Here is a 22,698-nt window from a genome sequence, read left to right as displayed (position 1 = left end):
TTCATGACTGTCAGGAGAAATGAGGATGTTTTCAAAACCCTATGTAGGATTTCAGTAGACAACTACTTAACATTTGTTGTACTTGTATTGGGGCATTCAGTAAACCAGGGGTTTTGTATTTTGTGTTTATTTTTCTAATGAAGGTACTTTTCTTTGGAAATTCAAAAGTAGGAATTTTTTTTTTGTCTTTTCATAGATTTAGAGGACTACCCTGTTCAGTTTGCTTCTGCTGCTCTTTTCTCTTGTCAACTTCTGTGCTCATTTAAATCAAACTAATACATCAAATTACATTTGGAAAAAATTGAAGTCTCAAAATAAGTTCCTATATGCTTTATGAAAATTGGTCATTAAACTGGTTTAAAAAGCCCTAGAGTGCTTCTATAGAGGGTAAGGCAAGCAGAAATCTTTTCCTGTTGCCCATCAGCATTTGTGTTCTAGCTGGCCAATACAACTCCAGACTAACCCAAAACATGCTATTTTTTTTGTTTTGTGGGGCCTGAGAAATTCCAATTACTTTGGTGGCAGGAGTTGATGGGATAAAAACCCATAGAAAACCAATTTTTTTTTAAATTTCTGCTTGTAGTACATGCTTTTCTGAGGGTCAGAATGATGTTCTAATACTAATTTCCTGCTCTGTGAAAATACTGATGGAAGAGTGCTCAGTCAGGGTCATTGTCATTGCTCTGAATTAGAAATATTTGACTTCCCTGATTATCTCAACAGAAAATACTTTGTACTTCTTATCTGCTTCCCACTGCCATTCTCCTACAGAGGCAGTAACAGGAAAATAGCTAGTGTGTTTTTCTTTTAATGAGACATCAAGGAATGCAAGGATGTGAATTTCTAAACTTAGGTACTAACAAAGCGTTTTGTCAAGCCTGTTCTAACAGCTGCTCCTATCAGATAGTCTGATTCCCAGTTGGAAGTGACCAGTCATGTTTGGGAGAGGATGTAACTGCACTTGCCTCTGTTGTACATGTGATATTAGAAATTTCTTTTGACTGATTTAAATGTCATTGTTTTCAACAATTTGAGTTGTGTGTTGTACTTTTAATCCCTGATAATTGCCATAAACTCACAATATGACGTAAAATGGAGAGGATGGAAAAAATTATAATCATATTCTTAAACTCATGTTTAGAAGTGAGTTCAATCTTAAATTCATTTTTAAATTTAATAGAGAAAATTTTGATTTCAGTAGTTGTAGTTTACCTGAGGATGCTTCTGTAAGATCTTGCAAATGTATGCAACTATCTTAAATATATTTTTTTCTGCGTGGAACTATATAGATATGGGGCTGTTACAGCTGACTATTATGACCTGACTCTTATGGCTAAGAAATAAACAAAGTACACAAATTACAAAGATGTAATACCCTAGTTTCTCCATAAGCGTTTTTAGACTCATGCTTGTGAAATTGTTTGATTTACTAATTCTTTCTCATTCTAATTAGGTCAAAGTAGTCTTATGGTATTGTCCAGTAGAGCGTAACAACAGACAGTCAGTTTGTTAAAATATTTCAAATTTTCTGCGGGAAAGTTATAGATTTGTTTATTTAAGATTAGAATTCTGCAGTAATACAAGTCTTTCAGTCTTATGAAGACAATCTTATCCTCATTAAAATTCATTTTATGGCTGCTTTCATCCTCTAAAGATGAAACTGTTAGCGAATTATTTTCATTATATGAGCCAATTAAGATATCTGAAAATGAACAAGTAACACTTTTCTGAATTTAAAGAGATATTATTGCAAAGTAAGAGAAATCAATACCTTTGCAGACCAGCCTGTATTGCCATGCCAATGGAGTTCAAATGCTGAAATAGTGCTACAGATAGATTTAAAATGTACAGATGCTATTCACTTTGATCAAGTTTCTATCTAAAATCACATATCAACCTGGGGAAAAAAAAAAGGTATTTTATCTGTATCTTATATTTACATAAACCTTTACCTGTCAGAATGAATAGCAGTTCAGGCTTTGGAAAAATATGGAGGAGGCATCACTTTAAGAAACTGATTTTGTGCATTATACCTTTTACTGAATTGAATACACTTCTTGACTGATTGAATATATGCATCTTTGATTATTCAATTCACAGAATTTATGCTTCCATGAAAAATCTAAACCTTCTGGATTAATGTTTCTTGATGGTTAGATACAATATGATTGGCAAGAGATGCAGATCAGATTGTGATGAATAAATTAATATTATTTGAGGTCTGCATTCAGGAAAAAATAGAGAATTAATTAGGTGCATGATTTGGATAGCATTGTTGAAAACAATAACAATGACAAACAGTGTGATTACATAGCATAAGAATCTGGTGACTGTGCCACTGAGATACAGGGCAGAAAAAAGAGAGGAAGGAGAAAAATACAGGTGAAACTAGTATGGTGGGGTGAAATGTGGCTTTCTGTATTCTTATCAGTGTAGAATGTTTGCCCATAACTGTGATATAAGGCATTAGTTCTGTAAATTGTAGCAAATGAGTGATCCTCAGTTACATTTTAAATGTTCATAAAATTTTAAGGAATGTTGCACTGAATACACTATGTGTTGTGTTTTCTATACCTAGAATTAATTTTGTTTTGCACTTTGTGGTGATTTTGTTTTTAAATTGGGTGTTGAAAATGCAGGTCAAAAGTATGGTATGTGTAGTCAAGCTAATGTGAGTTACTAGAACAGTGGCAGATTCACATGTTTAGTGCCTGTGGTAATTAGTTTATACTTCAGATAAACAACTAGGCTCTAACTGGAAAATGTCGGCCTCTTTCTCTGCTTCCAGTTTCTTATGAAAGTTGAAAGCTAGATTACATATTGAGATGTTGGATATGTAGAAAACTAGATGAGCAACTGTTTTACTTGGGGCAAATGTTGCATCTGTTTTTGAGTTTGTTAATCACCTCTGTTCTGTGTCATCTCTAGCCAGAGCCTGTCAATTGAAATGTCTGTGGTGCTGTTGCAGTCTGAGGGCTGATAAACTTTAATCAGTTTTGAAAATAATACTTGCATTCAGATCTCTAAAGCATTAATATGCTGTACCCCAGGATTTAGTAACTAATCTTAATGATGTTTTTTAAGTGCTCCACAAACATAATTCTGTTTTATAAAAATCTTCAGATATTAAAGCCAGGAGGAGAGTATTTGATGTTATGTTGGTGGCGAATCAGTTGACATAAGTATTCTAATCCTTTCCCTTGATTCTGTTAGCAGAACACAGTACTTTGCGTGGGGTCTCACGAGAGTGGAGTAGAGGGGGAGAATCTCCTCCCTTGACCTGCTGGTTATATTTCTTTTGATGCAGCCCAGGATATGGTTGGCTTTCTGGGCTGCAGATGCACATTGCTGGGTCATGTTGAGCTTCTCATCAACCTCAACCCCAAGTCCTTCTCCACAGGGCTGCTCTCAATCCACTCATTGCCCAGCTTGTGTTTGTGCTTGGGATTGCCCTGACCCATGTGCAGGACCTTGCACTTGGCCTTGTTGAACTTCATGAGGTTTGCATGGGCCCACCTCTCAAGCCTGTCAAGGTCCCTCTGGATGGCATCCCTTCCCTCCAGCATGTCGACTGCACCACACAGCTTGGTGTCATCAGCAAACTTGGTGAGGGTGCATTCAATCCCACTGTCCGTGTTGCCGACAAAGATGTTAAACAGCACCGGTCCCCATACTGACCCCTGAGGAATGCCACTCATCACTGGTCTCTACTCAGACATCGAGCCGTTGACCACAGCTCTTTGAGCATGACCATCCAACCAGTTCCTTATCCACTGAGTTGTCCATCTGTCAAATCCACGTCTCTCCAATGTAGAGGCAGGGATGTCGTGTGGGACAGCATCAAATGCTTTGCACAAGTCCAGGTAGATGATGTCAGTTGCTCTTTCCTTATCCACCAACACTGTAACCCTGTTGTAGAAGGCCACCAAATTTGTCAGGCACGATTTGCCCTTAGTGAAGCCATGTTGGCTGTCACTAATCACCTCCTTATTTTCCATGTGCCTTGGCATAGTTTCCAGGAGGATCTGCTCCACCATCTTGCTAGACACAGAGGTGAGACTGACTGGCCTGTAGTTCTCCAGGTCTTCCTTTTTTCCCTTTTTGAAAGTGGGGGTTATATTTCCCCTTTTCCAGTCAGTGGGAACTTCCCCAGACTGCCACGACTTCTCAAATATGATGGATAGCAGCTTAGTAACTTCATCCGCCAGTTCCCTCAGGACCCATGAATGCATCTCATCAAGTCCCGTGGACTTGTGCACCTTCAGGTTCCTTAGATGGTCTTGAACCTTATCTCCTACTGTGGGCAGTTCTTCATTCTCCCGGTCCCTGCCTTTGCCTTCTGTGACTAGGGCAGTGTGGCTGGAACACTTGATGGTGAAGGCAAAAAGTTGTTGAGTACCTCAGCCTTCTCCATGTCCCGGGTAACCAGGTGTCCCATTTCCTTCCAGACAGGGCCCACATTTTCCCTAGTCTTCCTTGTATCACCAATGGATCTATGGAAGCTTTTCTTGTTGCCCTTGATTTCCCTGGCCAGATTTAAGTCTATCAGGGCTTTAGCTTTCCTAACCTGATCCCTGGCTGCTTGGACAATTTCTCTGTATTCTTCCCAGGCTACCTGTCCTTGCTTCCACTGTCTGTAGGCTTCCTTTTTGTGTTTGAGTTTGTCCGGGAGCTCCTTGTTCATCCATGGAGGCCTTCTGGCATTTTTGCCTGACTTCCTCCTTGTTGGGATACATTGCTCCTGAGCTTGCAGGAGGTGATCCTTGAATATTAACCAGCTTTCTTGGGCCCCTCTTCCCTCCAGGGCTGTACCCCATGGTACTCTACCAAGCAGATCCCTGAAGAGGCCAAAGTCTGCTCTCTTGAAGTCCAGGGTAGAGAGCTTGCTGTGCGCCCTCATTGCTGCCCTAAGGATCTTGAACTCCACCATTTCATGGTCACTGCAGCCAAGGCTGCCCTTGAGCTTCACATTCCCCACCAGCCCCTCCTTTTTGGTGAGAACAACGTCCAGCATAGCACCTCTCCTCGTTGGGTCCTCCATCACTTGGAGAAGGAAGTTATCATCCACGCATTCCAGGAGCCTCCTGGATTGCTTATGCCCTGCCATGTTGTCCCTCCCACAGATATCGGGGTGGTTGAAGTCCCCCATGACGACCAGGTCTTGTGAATGCGAGGCTGTTCCTATCTGTCTGTAGAGGGCCTCATCTGCTCAGTCTTCCTGGTCGGGTGGCCTGTAGCAGACCCCCACTATAATGTCACATGTCCCTGCCCTCCCTTTAATCCTGACCCATAAGCTCTCAGTCAGCTCCTCATCCATCCTCAGACACAGCTCCATGCACTCCAGCTGGTCATTGACATAGACCAGCTCCTCATCTCCCCTGCCTGTCCTTCCTAATGAGCCTATATCCTTCCATTCCAACACTCCAGTCGTAGGAGCCATCCCACCACGTCTCCATGATGCCAATAAAATCCTAGCCCTGCAGGCGTGTGCACTTCCCTAACTCCTCTGGTACGTTCTTCATGTTACATCCGTTTGCATAGAGGCATTTAAGTTGGGTCCCTGATGAAGGTGACTTACTGGCTGGAGTGGCTGGAATTCCTTTGTGCTGCTCTTCAGGTGCTCTCTTGCTGACCTGGGATCCTTTTCCAGGCTCTGGGCACCTATTGCTGGCACTGGCATCAAACTGGTAGGAGTGGGATGGACTGAGGTTCCCCTCCCCTGTCAGCTTTAGTTTAAAGCCTTCTTCACCAGCTTAGCAAGCCTATGACTGAAGATGCTCTTCCCCTTTTCTGACAGATGGACCCCATCGACTCCCAGTAGACCAGGCTTCTCAAAGCAAGTCCCATCGTCTAAGTAGCCAAACCCCTGGCTGTGGCACCAGTCACGTAACCATTTATTGATTCACTAGAGTCTACTGGCCCTTTCAAACCCCTTCCCCTTTGACTAGGAGGATTGATGAAAAAACTACCTGTGCTCCAGAGTCCCTTACCGCCACTGCCAGGGCTCTGTAATCCTTCTTGATACTCCTCAGACTGCTCCTGGCTGTATCACTGGTGCCCATGTGAAACAACAGCAGCGGATAATAGTCAGCGGACTGTACGAGGCTTGGTAGTCTCTTGGTGACATCCCTGATATGAGCCCCTGGTAAGCAGCACACCTCTCTAGAAAGTGTGTCAGGTCATGCTTCTATTGCATCCAGAGCAGCTCACTGAGTTCTCTGTGTGACTGACCTTCAGCCACCAAAGACGTGAGATACTCCTTGGAATCTGGAGTCTTAATCTATAAAGCAGCATTTCTCATCTGCTTAGAAATTTTTTTGCAATCACAGGTGCTTAGTAACTTGCTACTTGAAGGAGAAACTCAGATGTCCAAGGTATGTGATTTTTTCTTTTTTTTTTTTTATTCCAATAAGTGCAATCTCCTGACATTGCTTGTCCTTTCTCTTAGATTATCTCACTCTTGTTTACTACAGTCACAACTGAGAAGGAGAAAATTGGGTGAATATTTAAAAAAAACCCAAAACAAATGTGTCTTTATATTCCTGTCTCATAGAAATCCTTAAAATATTTACATTCTGAATTACCTAGAGGAGTAATTCCAAGATAGGAGTGTGAAAATTGGGGTATTTTCTGCAAGGTAAGCAAGCATCACTCTGCCAAATTCTCCTGCTATAGTAAAAGGGCAGCCTGAAAGGCTCAGGAGAAAAGGGCAGCCTGAAAGGCTCAGGAGACGGCAGTTCTGGTGGAACCCCTGTTAATAATGTACACAGACATGGTTGTGAAATTGAGCTCATTGTCCAGGCTTCAGTAATACAGAACTGAAGAGGATATTTTCAGACATGTTCCATTGGACATGGGCCTGCTGACAACTTTAAGCACTAATTTTAAACGTGTTCCCAAAACAAAGATGGAGACTGAGATCTGTGATAATTCCAACTTCTCTACCACTAAGAGGGTGCTGGGCACTGTAAATCTAAACAGACCTGGGAGCTGGATTAAGGTGTAGTCTGTGGTAAGGACTGATGTTTCTCTTTGACCAGTTCCTTCAAATCCCACAACTCTGGAGGCTGAAAGTGAACTTAGGTTTGTTGTGTTAGGTTTTTCATTTATTTTTCTTTTAGTGGCACTTTCTTTATCTTCTGTATGATATGGCATCCTAATGAGGGCAACTCCTTTCCCACAAGTAACACAGCATTTCACCCTCAATGCTAATGAAAAAAAAAAAGACCTAACCTCCCAAATAAACCAACAAAAAATCATGAAAACCCTGTGGTACAACACTTGATTATAATACCAGAATAGGTTCTCACAGTGTCTGACCCAGTCCCTATCCGAGTTTCAGCCTGTGCTGAACCTATATTCAGTAGTGCTCTGGCCACAGCTGCAGTAGAATGCGCATACAAACAGCTTTGCAAAGGAAACAATCAAGCTATGTGCCTTACATTAATGATAACATTTTGTGATGTATTTTCTGCATGCATATTTAATGCCCTTTGCAACTGAGATTCTGTGGTTGAGAGGAAGATGAGGACTAAAAGGCTGAAGGGAAACTGAGGATTGAGACTCCTACAGATGTCTGTATATAAATGATATAAAACATGATGGGGAAATAGGGGTGCCTACTTATTCCAGGTGTTGTTATTTTAATATTCAAGACTGATCATATATGCATCCATAGTAGGATGCAGATATAAACTTTCTATGCAAGATACTTTGTTATTTTAAGAGAAAATAGGTGGCTTTCAAGACTGAGGGTCTTCACACACTTATGAACAATAGGCACGTGATACATACTTTATTAAAATTTTATGTATTAAATCTAATGCTTTTGAAAATACGCTAAAATTGAAAAATGTGATGCTTGCATCTAGCTCAATTATCAGTTACTTTTAGTTGTAAATATTGTTTAGAAAGAAATTAAAAGCTTAAGTTTATAAGATCATCATTATGAAATGAAACTGCAAGGTCATACTTTCACAGCCCACCACTGCCAAGTACAATGTTCTTCCAATGAGAACAATAATTTGCATAATTATTTCTTACTATCAAAACAATCTTAATTCTCATAACATCAAAATTAGGCATTAAAAATATATAGTAGTGTAACTTGCTTAATGGAGCTTTGTCTTGTATTAACTATTTACTATCTGCTGATAGTACAGTTCCACAAAAGCTAGTAATCAGTCATTTTCTGAGCAGTGTGTGTCTGAAAGGGATATCGTGTTTAGCAAGGTATGCTCTACTAACCCTGTTGATTGTTATTTCCAATCATTAAGTGAAAACTGTGTCCTTTAAGATGGCTCTGATGATCTCTAGATGTTCATTATTGTAAAGGGTTGAAATCAACCACAATATTGACATGTGTGGAGGCAGGTAATGACAAATGGCAAAGAGATTACTTGCCAGTAACTGTTCTGTTAGAAATGTTATTTTTAAAATTGTAAACAGTCATCATACTTTTTTTACAGAAGGCTTAGAAATTGGGATTGTGTGTTGGCATTTTCCAAGGAACTAAAAGGCAGGACCGTAACCTTTGTTTTTTATAAACACTTAAGCTCTGTACATGGACAGTGAGGTTTGAGGCGTGCTCTTACAGATACTGAAGCAAAAAAACCCTCTAACAAATAGTGCTTGTGTATGTCTGTTCCCCTCGTGTGAATGTATGTATATGCCATACCTGTAAAGATGCTTTCTTCTTTCTGGGAAACCTGTATCTCTATGTGTATAGATGATAAATGTGATTTCATATCAGACTTTTTACTTTCTTATTTTTATGACAGCCCATGTCTGAAAAGTTGCCTATTTAATGTTTTAAATACCAGTAGGGCAAGCCCTTATAGATCGGACAGAACTTTGACAACTGCATATGTGTTAACATACAGGTATACATATGTTTATTGCATGTCAAATAAGAGTTCAAAAGTACAGGTCAGTACATTTGGACCCCTGTTATGATATTATAAAAACAAAGTGTGGACACCCACTGTTTCTCTATCCCCTTGCTTTACAGGGAAGGCTGCATGAAATGTTGATATGCTATGCTGCTGTTTTCCAGCTGACTTCAACTGTTTTGAGGCTGTGCTCACTTAACTCTTCTAAGAAAAGTGCAAACTATTTGCAGAGATCTATCCTATTTTCACAAATTATAAAAATAAAACATTAAAATTTATATTGGTACATCCATGTCAAAGTTCATTTTTCCTCCTCATGCAAATAGCTCATGTTGATAAATTAGTTGTGCTTCAAGGTAAACATCTAAACCAAATGTTCCCATGTTTTTCATTTTACTGTAAATCAATAAATAGGAGATTAAGATTTGCTTCTACAGAGTGAAATGAATGTTTACAATTAATTGAACATTGTTTTCTGTGTTTAAGCTTAGACTCATATTTCATTAAAAAGTCTGTGTGAACTGTAGTTGTATTAATGAAGTGTGTTCTCTGGGGGAATTATGCATAAATAACTATTTTTTAATGATGCAGAGTTGAATAGTACATCAGTTTAGGCTGACATCCTCTATGGTGTCTCCAGAAAGACATGAAATGAGAAGTGATAATAGCGTGTATAATCACGTGACTTTGAAGAAATGATGACCCATTTTAGAAAATCTGTGGAAAGGTAAATGTAACATCTGACTATATTTTATCAGGCTTTTTTTAACTTCTGCTACATTCAGAATTTAAATCTTTACGTTTAAAGAAGTATTGTAATATCAGTTTGCATTTGACATTAAGCTCATTTTGATAAGATTTTGCTAGTTGTAGCTTGTCAAGTTTTTTTGTTTGGTTGTTTTGTCTTACGAATCAAGACTTTTTACAAGGTTAGGCCCGGTCGTTTTGCCTGATGAGCTTGAAAATGCCTGTTTAAATAATAGTGAAGCAGAATACGTGCAGGTTTTTTCTAACATATAGAACTGTAAATCTAGAAGGACTTTCCTGTTTTCATTTTGTCACTCATGTAAGATTTACTCCCAACTATTCCGTAATGTGTTTACCTATTGTTTTATTAACTGTATCTCAGTTGTGTCTAGAGCAGGAATATTCATCCTACAGGTGAGCAACTGATTGTTCAGTGGGTAATACTACTCCTGTTTTGCATCGTGGGTACGAGTAGTAAGTTGGACTGATTGATCTTGTCTGTAGCATCAGTCCTTTCCTGTCTGTATTTTCTGGCAGTACCACAGTCTGTCACATGCAAGAGTGCACATGCAGTCTTCTTTCCAGGACAGCAAATGCTATCCTGAAAAGCCTAGTACAATTTATTGTCTCCCAGGAGGTAATGGCCAGATTTGGAGGGGGAAAAAAACCCACCAAAACCCCCACAAAATAAGACCCAACCAACCAACAAACCCAAGCCACACCCATCCCCTTTGTGCCCCCCCCCCCCCCCCCCCCCCCCCCAGCCCTTGTGGAAGGACCTTTGTTTAAATAGTCATTCTATGTGCATCTGCACCACTTAGTCTTTCCTAGGCAAAGTATTTTTCCCTTCTGAATTGCACCCTGTTTGTTTCAGACTACATGTCCAATTTGTTTCAGTTTTTCTAAAATCTAATTCTCTTCTCTAAAGTATTTCCATCCCTTGAAGCTTGATAATATCTTTGACTGACTATAGAACAGTCCTACTGGATTAATCTAAGTCATTAATGAAAATACTGAATGGTATGAAAGCAGTCTAAATAGGCCTGAAATACAGAATACTAATGTGAAATTCTACGTGATGATCTTAATAAAATTCAGTTGTGCTAGTGAAGCTTCAATAACTGGTTTCTGAATATGCCCTTGCAGAAGGTATATGGAGAACGTTTTTCCTGACTTGCTTCTGAGACTGTCCTGAGAAATATCATCAGATTTGAGATAGGCAATGCTTGTTGTTCTTAAAATGTGCAGTTTCAATTTCATTCAGTATTGAAAGGCCAGCTAATGTTGGCTCTAATATGCTTGCTAAATTTTCAAACATCTTTGCACTTTGTTCTAGAAACATCTATCAAGCTGCTGTATTCTCCTTGTATTCATCAGTGCTTTCCAAAATACCCTTATTCAGCATGTTGCTTCTGTAAAAGCAATCAGCATGAAACTGAGTAACAATTAGCTCATATACTATAGGTTACTTTTGTTGTGGTAAATGCTCTTCTTTCCTTGCCAATTTTCTTTTTCACCTCATCTGTTTATATTCATCTCCTTACATCTTACTATTTGCTTTATTCTGTATTTGACTAGTGTGTAACATATGAGGATCCTGGTCAATGATTCCTTCTCAAACTTAAAATATAAAAATAACAAGAACAACCAGAAGAAGAACAAATGCAGAAAGTAGAATACGGGATAGAGTAACCATGTATTTTACATCTTGTGTTGAAATTCTTTACCATTGCAGAGGGGGAGATTCCATGGGCTAACAGGGCTTTCCCTGCTAGTCAAGGAGATCTTTTATGCATTCCTATTTTAGATAGAAATGTGATTTAATAGCACTGTATGTTGTTTGATAAGGTTTCATGTTGTGTATCTTTAGAGTTGGAATTTTCATATTTTGCTATGATGATTTCAGGTGTTAACATCTGACCTGGAAAACAGGGAGAAGCAGCAGGAAAAAATGCTGGACCAGCTAAAGGAGATACAGAATTGCTACAAGGCTTGTGAGAATGAACGTAGACAAACTGAACTCCAGTCTGCTGAGTTAGCTCAACAGGTTGAAGAGAGTACCAAGGAAGCAGAACGGTACCTCACTGAATTCAAGCATTCAGAGGCACTCAGGCTGGAGATTGAGAAAAAAAGAGAAGATTTGAAGGTGAGAGCACAGGAGACCATCCGCCAATGGAAGCTGAAATGTAAGAAACTGGATCGTGAGGTGGAAGAACAAAGTGAAACTATAAACCAACTGATGGACAAGAATAGTCAGGTAAGATTGACTGGGGGGACAGTTTGTACCCTTTCCATTTTTTTTTTAGAAATGAAGGTAAGGAGTTTATTTATGCAAGCTGTGACTTAAACCACTTTCCGCCTTAAGTTCTGGACCAAGTTTTTCTGGTGAACTACAAAACAGCTAATAGGTGGCAATATTTTTTAGCTATTGCCCAGTTCCACATTCCCTTCTTTATCCAGTATTTATTCCAGTCTCTTCACTTAATCAAAGTTTTCTTCTTGTAAAGAAGAAAGTTTCTCTATGAATGTTGCTTTTACTTTATCTTTTCAGTTAACAGTTAACTTAATTTAGCTTATTTTTAGTTAATTTTTAAAGAATTAATGTGACGTTATTTTTTGTAAAAAATTTATGACATTAAGTAATAACCCATGTTCAGGTTATGCATTGTCTCATGTAGTGGACAGTGGTCACATCTTTGAAAGTAGGTGTTTACTTTCACCATGTATGTCAGATTGCTAGCAGACCATAATGCTATATGGACTTTGGCACAACTAGTGTATTTTTAATTCCATTCTGTATTTAAGCTTTTCTCAGACTCTAGGTTATGTAATGACATCTTTTATTGCCAATAAAGACTACAGGTTCTGAAATATCATAAGGACTGCAGTTCAGTTTGGATTTGATGTTTGGAGGCAGAAAAGTAGATTTTGTTTGTTTGTTTGTTTAAGAATGCACAGAGATTTTGGCAAAATCTGGAGATTTTAGCAAAAAAGGCACTCTTACCTGCATTTGGGATGAACATGCTGCTAACACCTACCATGCAGGTCCTAGGTTTTTCCATTGATCTGGATAGAGAGTCTGTGTTCCTTGTATTTTTGTAACTTCTTTTTTTCTTAATGCTTTTCATGTATGTTTTGTTTCAGCCTCTTTCTTATACCTTTTCAGAACTTTTTATTTGAAAAAATCAAATTGAAAATTGATCATGTAACATTTCTGGGCTTTTCATTTGTCTTTGTTCAGTTTGGTAAAGCACTTATTCATCTCTTCTTCCTCCTGTATAGTCTCTCAGGAAAAAACATTGGGTCTTTTTTTTTTTTTTTTTTTTTTGACTTAGCAGAATTCTTTGACTTTTTCTAGTCCTGACACTGCTTTAAAGACAAGCACTCACATCAATGCTAATGCTGATCATCCTGTCTTGGAATAGTAGTAGAAACCATCATTCTATTTGTAATGAGTCTGTGGGTCTTTGTATTTTCTGGCTGGGTCAAAAGGTGCCTGCTCGTGTGGTAGCTGGTATAGTGCTAAGCTTCATGCTGTGAGCTTTTATCTTAGCTTACATGCTCTGCTGGTACAGACTATCATATTGTATGGACTACTTTTGTTTTTATAGAGCTTCCCTCACCTCTTTTCACTTATTTTCTAGTGACATGCATCCAGTTTAAGTTACTAAATCTGATGGGTTTGGGATGGCTCCATGCCATCCTCTGCTTTGTCCTGCTCAAAGACTGTAGATTTCAAGGGGTATATGATGTGAAGTGTGGGATGTCTGTATTCATCCTGTGTTGTTCCTGATCCAGTAACCTGTTCTGAGACTGGTACATGAATGTGTAAGCATGGTCAAAGCACAGGAGAAGCCACAATTGGGGTAATACTGAGTTGAAATTAATAAACTCCAGCAGATCTAAGATGTGATTCCTGGGGTTGCTGTTTCTCTCCTGAACTCCCTAGTATATTCCTTATTTTTTGTTATTATTTGCTGTATCCATGCTCCAACAATTCATTCCATAGTAATCTTGTTGTATTGGTTAACCCTAGCAGTTGTCTGGGGAAATAAGGTTCACAAACATTTTAAGAAGTTAGTCATCTCTTGCCTAGGTAAATGGAGGTGTAAAGAAAGGAAGAAAAACCTGAATCATTTAGAAATCATATGTCTCTCTCATAATAGACAAATGAGAAGCAAAAAGTAGAGGAGAGAGTGTTGTGAGTAACAAGCAGGAGGAGCCCTAAAAGGCTCTGAAATCACTGTTCATTTAAACGCGTGGACAGGTCTTTGTAATGGCAATTGATAGTGCTGTCCACATTGACATTTTCTGTGTTACATAAGACTCCTTGACAAGGATTTTACCTTTTTCTGTGAGACAAATGCATAAAAATGCTAAATGCAGTCATTTTGGTTTAAGCTCCATTTAAGAAATTCATTCTTATTTTTAAAATAGTCAGCATCTTGCCAACAAGTTTCAGCTGTCACTGAAGAAAATCTCTTTATTGGATGATATGTAATATCAAATAAACTGTGCATCGTTGTGGAGGAGAAAAAAATACAACATTTAATGTTCTCAATACAAAGTTGTAGACGGTTTCCATATGAGGATATAATCAGTCAAGATGCAGCATTTGTGATAAGCTTCAGGGAACTAGATGAACATAATTTAACCAGCTTTGAAATATACAGACAATTAACATCTGTGACAAAACTCTGTAAAAATAAATAATAAAGAAAAAGGAGAAATGGTAGTCTGTTATCTTTGCTTTCTGTTATAGGACTTCAAAGGGTTGATGGCAAACTTTCAAAATTGGATTATAATCATAGCTTGCAATTTTATGAGATGTTCCAAATATTTGCAGACAATGGGTGGGCTATAGAAAGATCGTTTAGGTTTCATTCTTTTGGAGTTACTGGGATAATTTGGTTAAAGTCTTGCCTGTGTGCTTATCCTTGATATTGGTTGACAGTGGAATCTCTAACCTCTTGTGTCTTTTGAAATGTATTTTCTTCGAAGTACGGAATGTAGAAAACATGCTTACACTCAAAGCAAGTTCCTTCTGTTTTGTTTGGGGTTTTTTTTGTTGTTTTTTTTTTAAATTTTACTGGTTTTTTTCAGCCAAATTATACAACTAGAATTGCAAGACAGTTTTAGGAAGGTTGAAATACTGATATTTTTCAGAAGAAAACTATAATGGTCATTACCACATATCCTTGATTCTTTAATTTTTCTAGTTTGTTTTGCATTGGTTATTTTCTATGTAATTACAAATTGTTTTATTATTTTTAATCTGCATACTGTTTACCTTAACCTGTAACCTCTTTTTGTTCTGGTTTATTTCAAGTAATTTTGTTATATCTATGAGAAGTGTCTACTGTTTGTGGAATTAGTGGAAATAGTCAGTAAAATGCAGGATAAAATTTATTTAAGCCAGTTTAAAGAATCAGTAGTTTATCTGATACATCAGGAAAATCTTGTGTTGTCCCTTTATCATTCTTTTTTTTCCTGTAGTAGGTGTTGTGTGTGACTTATGATAGATGTACTGTAAATTCCTTCTTATTTTAAACAGAATGTTAAAAAAATTAACTTATAACTTGAGATAAGTAAGAATTGGGAATAGTGTGCGTAACATGAGTTTAATGAAATGTAGTGTTTAGTAACACACATGTGCTTGCAGTGCAAATTTTTCCTGTCATTTAGTGCATTTTCTAGGATTTTTTTAACCTGAAATATATCAATGTTGGAAAAAAAAACCCCAGCCCTTGAGCTTCTTAGGAAAACAGTGGATTTTTTAATAAATGTGGCTGATTTTTATTTTGAAGATGAAGTCTTCATTTCTTGGCTTTGATGCATGAGTGAACCAGGCTTTTAACTGCTATTCATTAGTCTACTGTGTGCAGTTTCAAAAATAATTTAAAGTTGATATACTTCCTATGTAATATTTTAGAAAATAAGCAAAACAGGTCAGCCTATGAAATGGACCTGTAGGTAAGGTGTGTCTGACCAATAGTACTCCCTGTATTCTGCTGTGTTACTGTATTGCCTTATTTCTTCCATCTTGCTATTTGGAGGAACCAGCAAAGAAACCCATCTCAATCTGCAAAGAGGCTGAGAAAAGCAGGGGATTAACCAAAACTATCCCTGCTTAGGAGGCTAGATCACTTAAGGACAAGTATATATTTGAGATCACAAATGTTCCCTGTCTAAATTTAAAGAAACACTGATTACATTTGAACTGAGTTCATAACAAGCAAAAATTTTGTATTTTCACAGAACAAAGTGTGCTAATTGTTCATTAGACATTAGGAATGTCTAAGGACATCTTTCCAACTATTTTCTTTAATTACTTTAGGTCACACTGGATTTCTTTTTCTTCTTTCCTAGGCCCTCAAAGAAAAGGATGACTTCAGAAGTCAACTTCTCTCTGCTATACACCAAATAGAAAACCTTCGGAAAGAGCTGAATGATGTGCTTACAAAGAGAGCCCAGCAGGAAGAACTCCTCCACTGCAAAGAGGTAAAACTGAATGAAATGAAGTCTCACCAGGTATCGCTTGAAGAAGAGATCAAAGAATTTCAAGGTACTGTAAATAAATTGGAGAATGAGTTGAAAAAGCAAGTCTTTCTACAAAATCAAGTGCAAGCTGAAAAGGAAAACTTGGAGACAGAACTTGCAACTAGTAACTTGATCCATAAAAAAGACCAGGAAAGACTCTTAGAAATGCAAGCAGATGTAAAAAACTTAAGCTCTGTACGTGTGGAACTAACAAACAGAATAGCAGAAGAGGAGAAAATCAAAAAGGAATTACATAAGAGCCTCTCGGCTCTCCAGAAACAGCAGGAATCTAAACATGAAGAGATGACTTCAGCTAACAGGCAGCTGAAGATGGAAAGAGAAGTTCACCAACAGGAGTTGGCAGATCTTAGATCAGAGTTACAAAATGTTAAAATCAAACATGAACGAAACGTCCAAGAGCTCATGAAACTCCTTAAACAAGAAAAGGATGATGCAGAGGCTCAGATTAGAATGCTAAAGGTACTTATGCTGAAGAATTCCAATGTCAGACTTTTTTTTTTTTCTTCCCTATCGAGTGATGAAGGTAATAAAGCACGGGCTTTAAAACATTTAACACACATTTTATTGCAGGTCATCATAAAAGTTTAAAGTTCAGGGTAAAAAATGTAACAGTTTTAGGTCAAAAGCTTTTCTTAGTTCAAAAGTAGTGAAATTGGTATGTCTGTGATCAGAACAGAAGGAGATATATGGGGCTGTAGTGTTTTAATATGATTTGATCCTTTCTGCTTCAACTGTTATTTTTACAATTATTGTCAAGGCCCTGTTAAAGAACTTGCAGTATTTCAGGGATGATGCATTTTTGTAAACATTTAAATTGCATGATGCAGAAATACTGTCACTGTATTTGGAAACACTTTCAGAATGTGAATAGGGATAATGTGTAACACTTGTTAAGATTAATTTTGATAGTTTTTTCTATTTCGAAGAGTTTTTAGACTTCATATTTTCTGTACAATTTCTCAGAAAAGTGCTATGTTCATATAGTAAATGATGAAATATAGTATTTTATTAATGAAGAAACAAGTTAATGTCTTTAGTTTACATCATTTGCTCCTGATTCAAGGCTATTGCATTGGAAAGAAAATGAGCATTTTAGTGGCTTTAAGTGGTCTGAATAAAATTAAAAAGTTAAGTTGAAGTGGTCTAAACTGCACAATTAACTGTCAACAGTTGTATAAGCTATACATTGGACTTTTACTGAAGCAGTTTTGATTACAAGGTTAAATATATATGTAAGATAGTATTTTGTATGTCCTAATAATAGTAATAGTTTATATATTCATATTAATGGAGGCAGTAGTTTTCCAGATAGGTTGTAATTTACAACCTATTTTGAGTGCACTTCTGAAGCACTATAAATATGCTTTCCACCTCAGTCCCATCAAATTAAAAATTTGCTCATGTCAAAATTCTACCAATTTAACCATAAAAAGCTATAAAATCCTTAATCAAAGCTTAAGTGATACATGATCTACTTCATCATAAGTAATATATGCACATTTATTTCCTTTCTCTTCTCACAAATATGCAACTAGTTAAAAAAGCATATTTTCCACATTTTTGCAGTTATGAGTGGACGTTACTTAGAAAAGGATGGTTAGTTATTTAATATATCATTCATGATATAATAATTGACAATAATTCTTAAGCACTTGTTAATACAGAAAGCGTTTAATGAAGATAGCAATAAAAAAAATCTTGATGGTTGTTAGTGGAAGGATCATTAAAATCAAAATATTTTGCAGTGCTTAACATTGGGGACTTAATTTGTAATGTGTCTAGCATTATTTAAATGATCTGACCTGATTGTGACTAAGTGTTCCTCTTCTATGGAAAGGTCTGTCTTACAGTAAGGGCCTTGATATTGGTACTGATTCTTGTACATAAACAGAATATTTTAAAAATTCACTTCCTTCTTTCATTTACAGTGCCATGACTTTCCCAGAATCCTTAATATAGGTACATTTTTTTTTTTTTTTTACAGCTTTGTGTCTCTGAAACAGAGAAGAGCAGAGGGCTTGAGGGAGATGAATTTTGTAAGATATTAGGGTAGGCAACTTTTTTTAGAAGTACAGGAAATTATAATGCACAACATTCTCTTGATTCAAGGACTGTAAGTGCAACAAAACAGATAATCATATCCATCTGTAGGAAGATCTGATGAGAACATGTCATCATGCAGGTGATTTGGCTACTTTTTGTCTGAACTCATCATTACATTGCAATTGGGTTTCACTTTTACAGACATACTTCCAAATTAAGGTAAACTTAGCATGCATTTTATCAAATTGTATTTAAATATTGTGGGTTTAGGGTAGAATTTAAGGAAATCCAACAGAAAGGGTTTTTTTACCTATTATCCTTTTTTTTGCCTTGTCCAACCTTTGTAACTTTTGAGAAAGAATATACATAACCCTGTCCAAAGGTTGTTAATGTTAAAGTCTTAAAAATAAAGGTCATTTGGGAGACACATGGGGAGTAAAAGGAGACATAACACATTTATTAAGACCCAAAGCCTTAAACTTAACTAAAGGAGGAATTTTGACGTGTTACCTTCTGGAAATCAAGGGTGCAGAGCCCTGCCCTGTGTTTACAGGACCAACTGCTGCTTATTGTGTAAAAAGAAATGACTTTTGATCCTTGTCGTTCTTCCTTCTCTTGCCTTCTCTGTATGGTACTTTCTGCTTCACTCTTATCTGGCTTTCTGTAGTGCTGCACTGGCTTGAAAAATTATGAGGCAGTTAAGGATTTTTTTGGGGTAGTAGGGGAGGTACCATAGGAATATTGTATGTTGCAGTAGAACTGGAGAAGAACATAGAATTTTGTATGAGATGTCAGTGTTGAGAAGGATCTTACTGTCTCAGTACTGAAATTCTGGTGCTTAAGCTTCTAATTCTGTTTCTGCTAGAACATCCTAAAGGATTCCCAACCAATGTCTCTGTAATGTCTTTTTTTTTATTATTTAAAATAATAAACTAGGCATAGGAAATTAGGTGGTTTGCTTAGTGGTCCCTTATCAGCTGTGTTCAGAAGCTCTGAATCTGTCCCCTAATTTTACTGCATGCCCTCATTTGCTTTAAAAACATCCTTGTTCTCTTAGAATAATGAAATACAAAATGTCCTCATCTGCCTGACAGCACTCTCAAGTATTAATCTTAATGTAAGATTATATAGAGATATGTATCTATATGTATAAAATCGTGTATATGTGTGTATTTGTTTTTGAATTGTTTTCTATACATATACCAAATGGGTGTAGTTCTTATTTTCCTGAAGATTATCAGATGTGGAGAATGGGTTCAATCCAGATCAGTTAAATTATGGTCACATCTGCCTTGTCCATACTGGAAATTAATAAAAATTAACTTTCTCCATTGTGTCTTAAAGGTAATATAAGTGAGGAATTGTGTCCATCTGCATAGACATTATAATACAATTACCTTTAGTAGGAACTGAAAAGTTGATTTTATAAGGATATTCACAGAAAATGTTTTGGGCATTGCAGGCTTGTCTTTGCGTCCATAGGTGTTTGTGGACTTATGACACCAAAGTTCTTATTTTGTACTCTGTTAGCTCTGGTGTCTAAATTAACTTGTAAAACTTCTCTTCTTACCCTTCTTCCCCATAAAAGTTTAATTTATAGTGTAACTGGGAGAATAGAATTTTTGCTTTTCCTCAGGAAGTAGTTTATTCTGCAGGTTTATTTTTGCGTGTAACTGCATCCCACAATTTGTCTAATATGAAGCTGGTTTTGAGTCATGTGTGTGTAATTTCCTTCATCTGTGTATTTTTTTTGCATTTTCTAGATATTCCAGAGACTTTCTCAAATCTGTCAGTTTCAGTCAGTTATCTTTTCCACTGGAAGCCAATATACTTTATTCATTCACCTATTTAGGGCTTTCAAGGCCCTTAAATGTTTTCTTCATTTTTCTCTGCAATGTTTCCATGAATAGCATTAAACCCACACAATTTAGAAATTAAAAATACCAAATCTTTGCAGTTATTTCCTTGCAGATATAAGTTTAGTATTAGGTCCTGAAATGAAATGATAGTTTTAGACTTTCTGATTCCAAATTATTTCAGTAATGGAAAAGTTACATAAATACTGGGCTACTTAAGGTGATGTAAGCTGATGAGTGTAGCAGAGCTGAAATGCAGAATCTGAGACTTCTATTTACTGCTTTTAAAACACTGTATGGTTCTACAACTCTGTGATGCATGTTTTCCATGTTTTTTCAGATAAGTGACTGCACTTGATATAACTTAGGTGTAAAAAATTAAATAGAATTATCCTTCCGTAATAGTGTTCCATGGATTTAAAACTCTACAGTCTGGGAATGTTTTAAAATAACCCATATAGTGACTTTGTAATCTATCTTCCCATTACCATCAGATGGAACTTTTAGAAGAGAGAAACATAGTCAAGACTCAATGTCGACAACTGGAGAAGATAAAAATTGAGTGTGATAAATTGACAGAAGAATTAACCCAAAATGAAGAAGAAAATATAAAACTCAGGCGGAAATGTGAGTTTGTAAAACAAGAACTGGAGAAAAAGGTAAACTTACATCGTTTTAACCATGATTCGTCAGTCTCTCTGCTGATAAATACCTAAAATAAGCGGTGAATTATAGAAATAGATAGTAAACTTAAAATACAAAAAATACACATACATATGAAAGAATATACACAGTCATACTGTAGTACACAGTTTCTATACAAATCAAAGAAGGCCAAAGTGCTTTGGCTGAGTCATGAATTGTATCCCCCCCAAAGATTTGCTAATACTATTTAGGAGTAGAAATAGAAGTCCTGTTGCCTGCCCTATTTCTAATATAGGTAACTAACAAATGTTTAACCAAACACTTCTAAGTTTTTTCACATTTACTTGAAGTTGTGGTGCAGTTATAAATAATTTAGAGCTAATTAGAAGTAGATAAGCAATGTAAGCATGGTAAAAGAAATTCTAAATAACTTGATGAAAATTATTTTCTGCTTGAATATTTAAAACATGGCAAGTTTTTAAGGAAGTTCACATCCCTTTCTTGTACTGGCATTGTATTTCTAGAGATGGACGCTGTCTGCCAGCCATTCTTGTTGCCTAGTGTTCCGGTTATTAATATTTACTATCAGATATTAATTTGCAGTCTCACAACCTGGAGTTGTCAGCCTTTCTTTTCAAAAATCTAGTGATAAATACAGAGTTGCTGAAGAATTTTATTTTGTAACTCCTCTTTCTGCTGTCTTGAGTTCTACTTTTGTTCCATGACTGGTTCCACAGTATTGCTTTTTAATGTTTTTCTTAACATGAATGTATTTTACCTTGTGCTGGTTTTATATCTTAAATTTCTCTTCCTGCAACATTGTGATTTCAGTTAAGTATTTCTGTACATCGATGAAGTTTACCTTCTCCAGTGTAAAGCACATACCTGTCAGTATTTGATAAATTCATATTAAGACAACATTGAAAATGATTTTTTCTAATCTTTGGCAAATTTGATTTCCTAGATTAAAATTCAAGAAAACGAACAAAAAAAATTGTGCATCCTGCAGGAAACTGCTTATAAATTTTTCATTATATCCTTGTTTTTTAAAAATTGATATTTTAGCTTCTAGCTGGAAGGTTCTTGCTCTTCTATGTCAATTTAGTAATTTCTCATCCTTGTGAAAAGAAATTTTTTGATATAGGCGTTTATATTAACATGGTACAAGAGTTTTCATTCATTTCACATGGACTGATGAATACTCATCAGATAATTCTTCATTAGCTCAATAGTTTCAAACTATTTAAATACGATAAGGGGATCATGGTTATTGTAGATGCTTTGTGGCTTTTCAGGTTTTTCAATTTAATTTTCAACCCCTATTTTTTTGTTAGAAATGAAGTGCACAACATCACTTAGATGTCGAACTTAAAATCTAATGAGATTATTTTCAGTCTAGGTAAAGTGGTTGTTTAGAAATGCTATTAGCTACTTTTGTCACACTGCTTATATTTTCAGCATATACTGACTGACTGTCAGTATGCTGTGACCACTAGCCCTGAGAGAAAAATGTTGGGGTAGGGTTGGGTTATTTTTGAAAGTATGGAATCAGAAAATCTTAAACCTAGATTTCTCTTACGTTGTTAAACTAACAGGAAGTGCTTTAAAAACTCAATTTGTCAGACTAATAAGTAGTACCTCAAATGAAAATTCAAAATGTGTTTTTTCTAGCTTGGGATTTTAGTGCTATAAGATCTATTATTAATGAAATGTGTTTGTAGCAGTGTACATAGTCTTCTGCAGTCAGTTGTAAACTAGGTCCAGCCTTCCCTAATATTGGGGAGATAAAGTTTTTAGACTGAGATGATCTTTCATCTCTAAGCTGAAAAGGAATGGAGAAGCTTTTAAGCACACAATCCTGTGGTCTCAACCTTTGAAGGTAAATGCAGATGGAGAGTTCCACTTGATTGCATTAATCAGTTAACTTAAGAGAATATTTACTATTGTGGTTTTAT

At 36.6% G+C, this 22,698-nt stretch overlaps 1 protein-coding gene across 24 annotated transcripts in view; it reads left to right on the top strand.

The window, feature by feature from the left end:
* The window catches only part of CEP128 (centrosomal protein 128), a 150,290-nt gene that overhangs the window by 43,155 nt on the left and 84,437 nt on the right, over positions 1-22,698 (top strand). For all 24 annotated transcript variants that reach the window (XR_008234534.1, XR_008234530.1, XR_008234533.1 and 21 more), the window contains 3 exons: positions 11,545-11,895; positions 16,008-16,658; positions 20,593-20,757. Coding sequence is in view for 16 of the 24 variants with exons in the window: in XM_052782897.1 (XP_052638857.1) it covers positions 11,545-11,895; positions 16,008-16,658; positions 20,593-20,757 (1,167 nt within the window). In the remaining 8 variants the exon portion in view is untranslated. The remainder of the gene's footprint in view (positions 1-11,544; positions 11,896-16,007; positions 16,659-20,592; positions 20,758-22,698) is intronic.

Source organism: Harpia harpyja, chromosome 3 (assembly GCF_026419915.1).
Source record: "Harpia harpyja isolate bHarHar1 chromosome 3, bHarHar1 primary haplotype, whole genome shotgun sequence".
Classification (NCBI taxonomy): domain Eukaryota; kingdom Metazoa; phylum Chordata; class Aves; order Accipitriformes; family Accipitridae; genus Harpia; species Harpia harpyja.
This window is presented reverse-complemented; position numbering and strand designations above follow the sequence as displayed.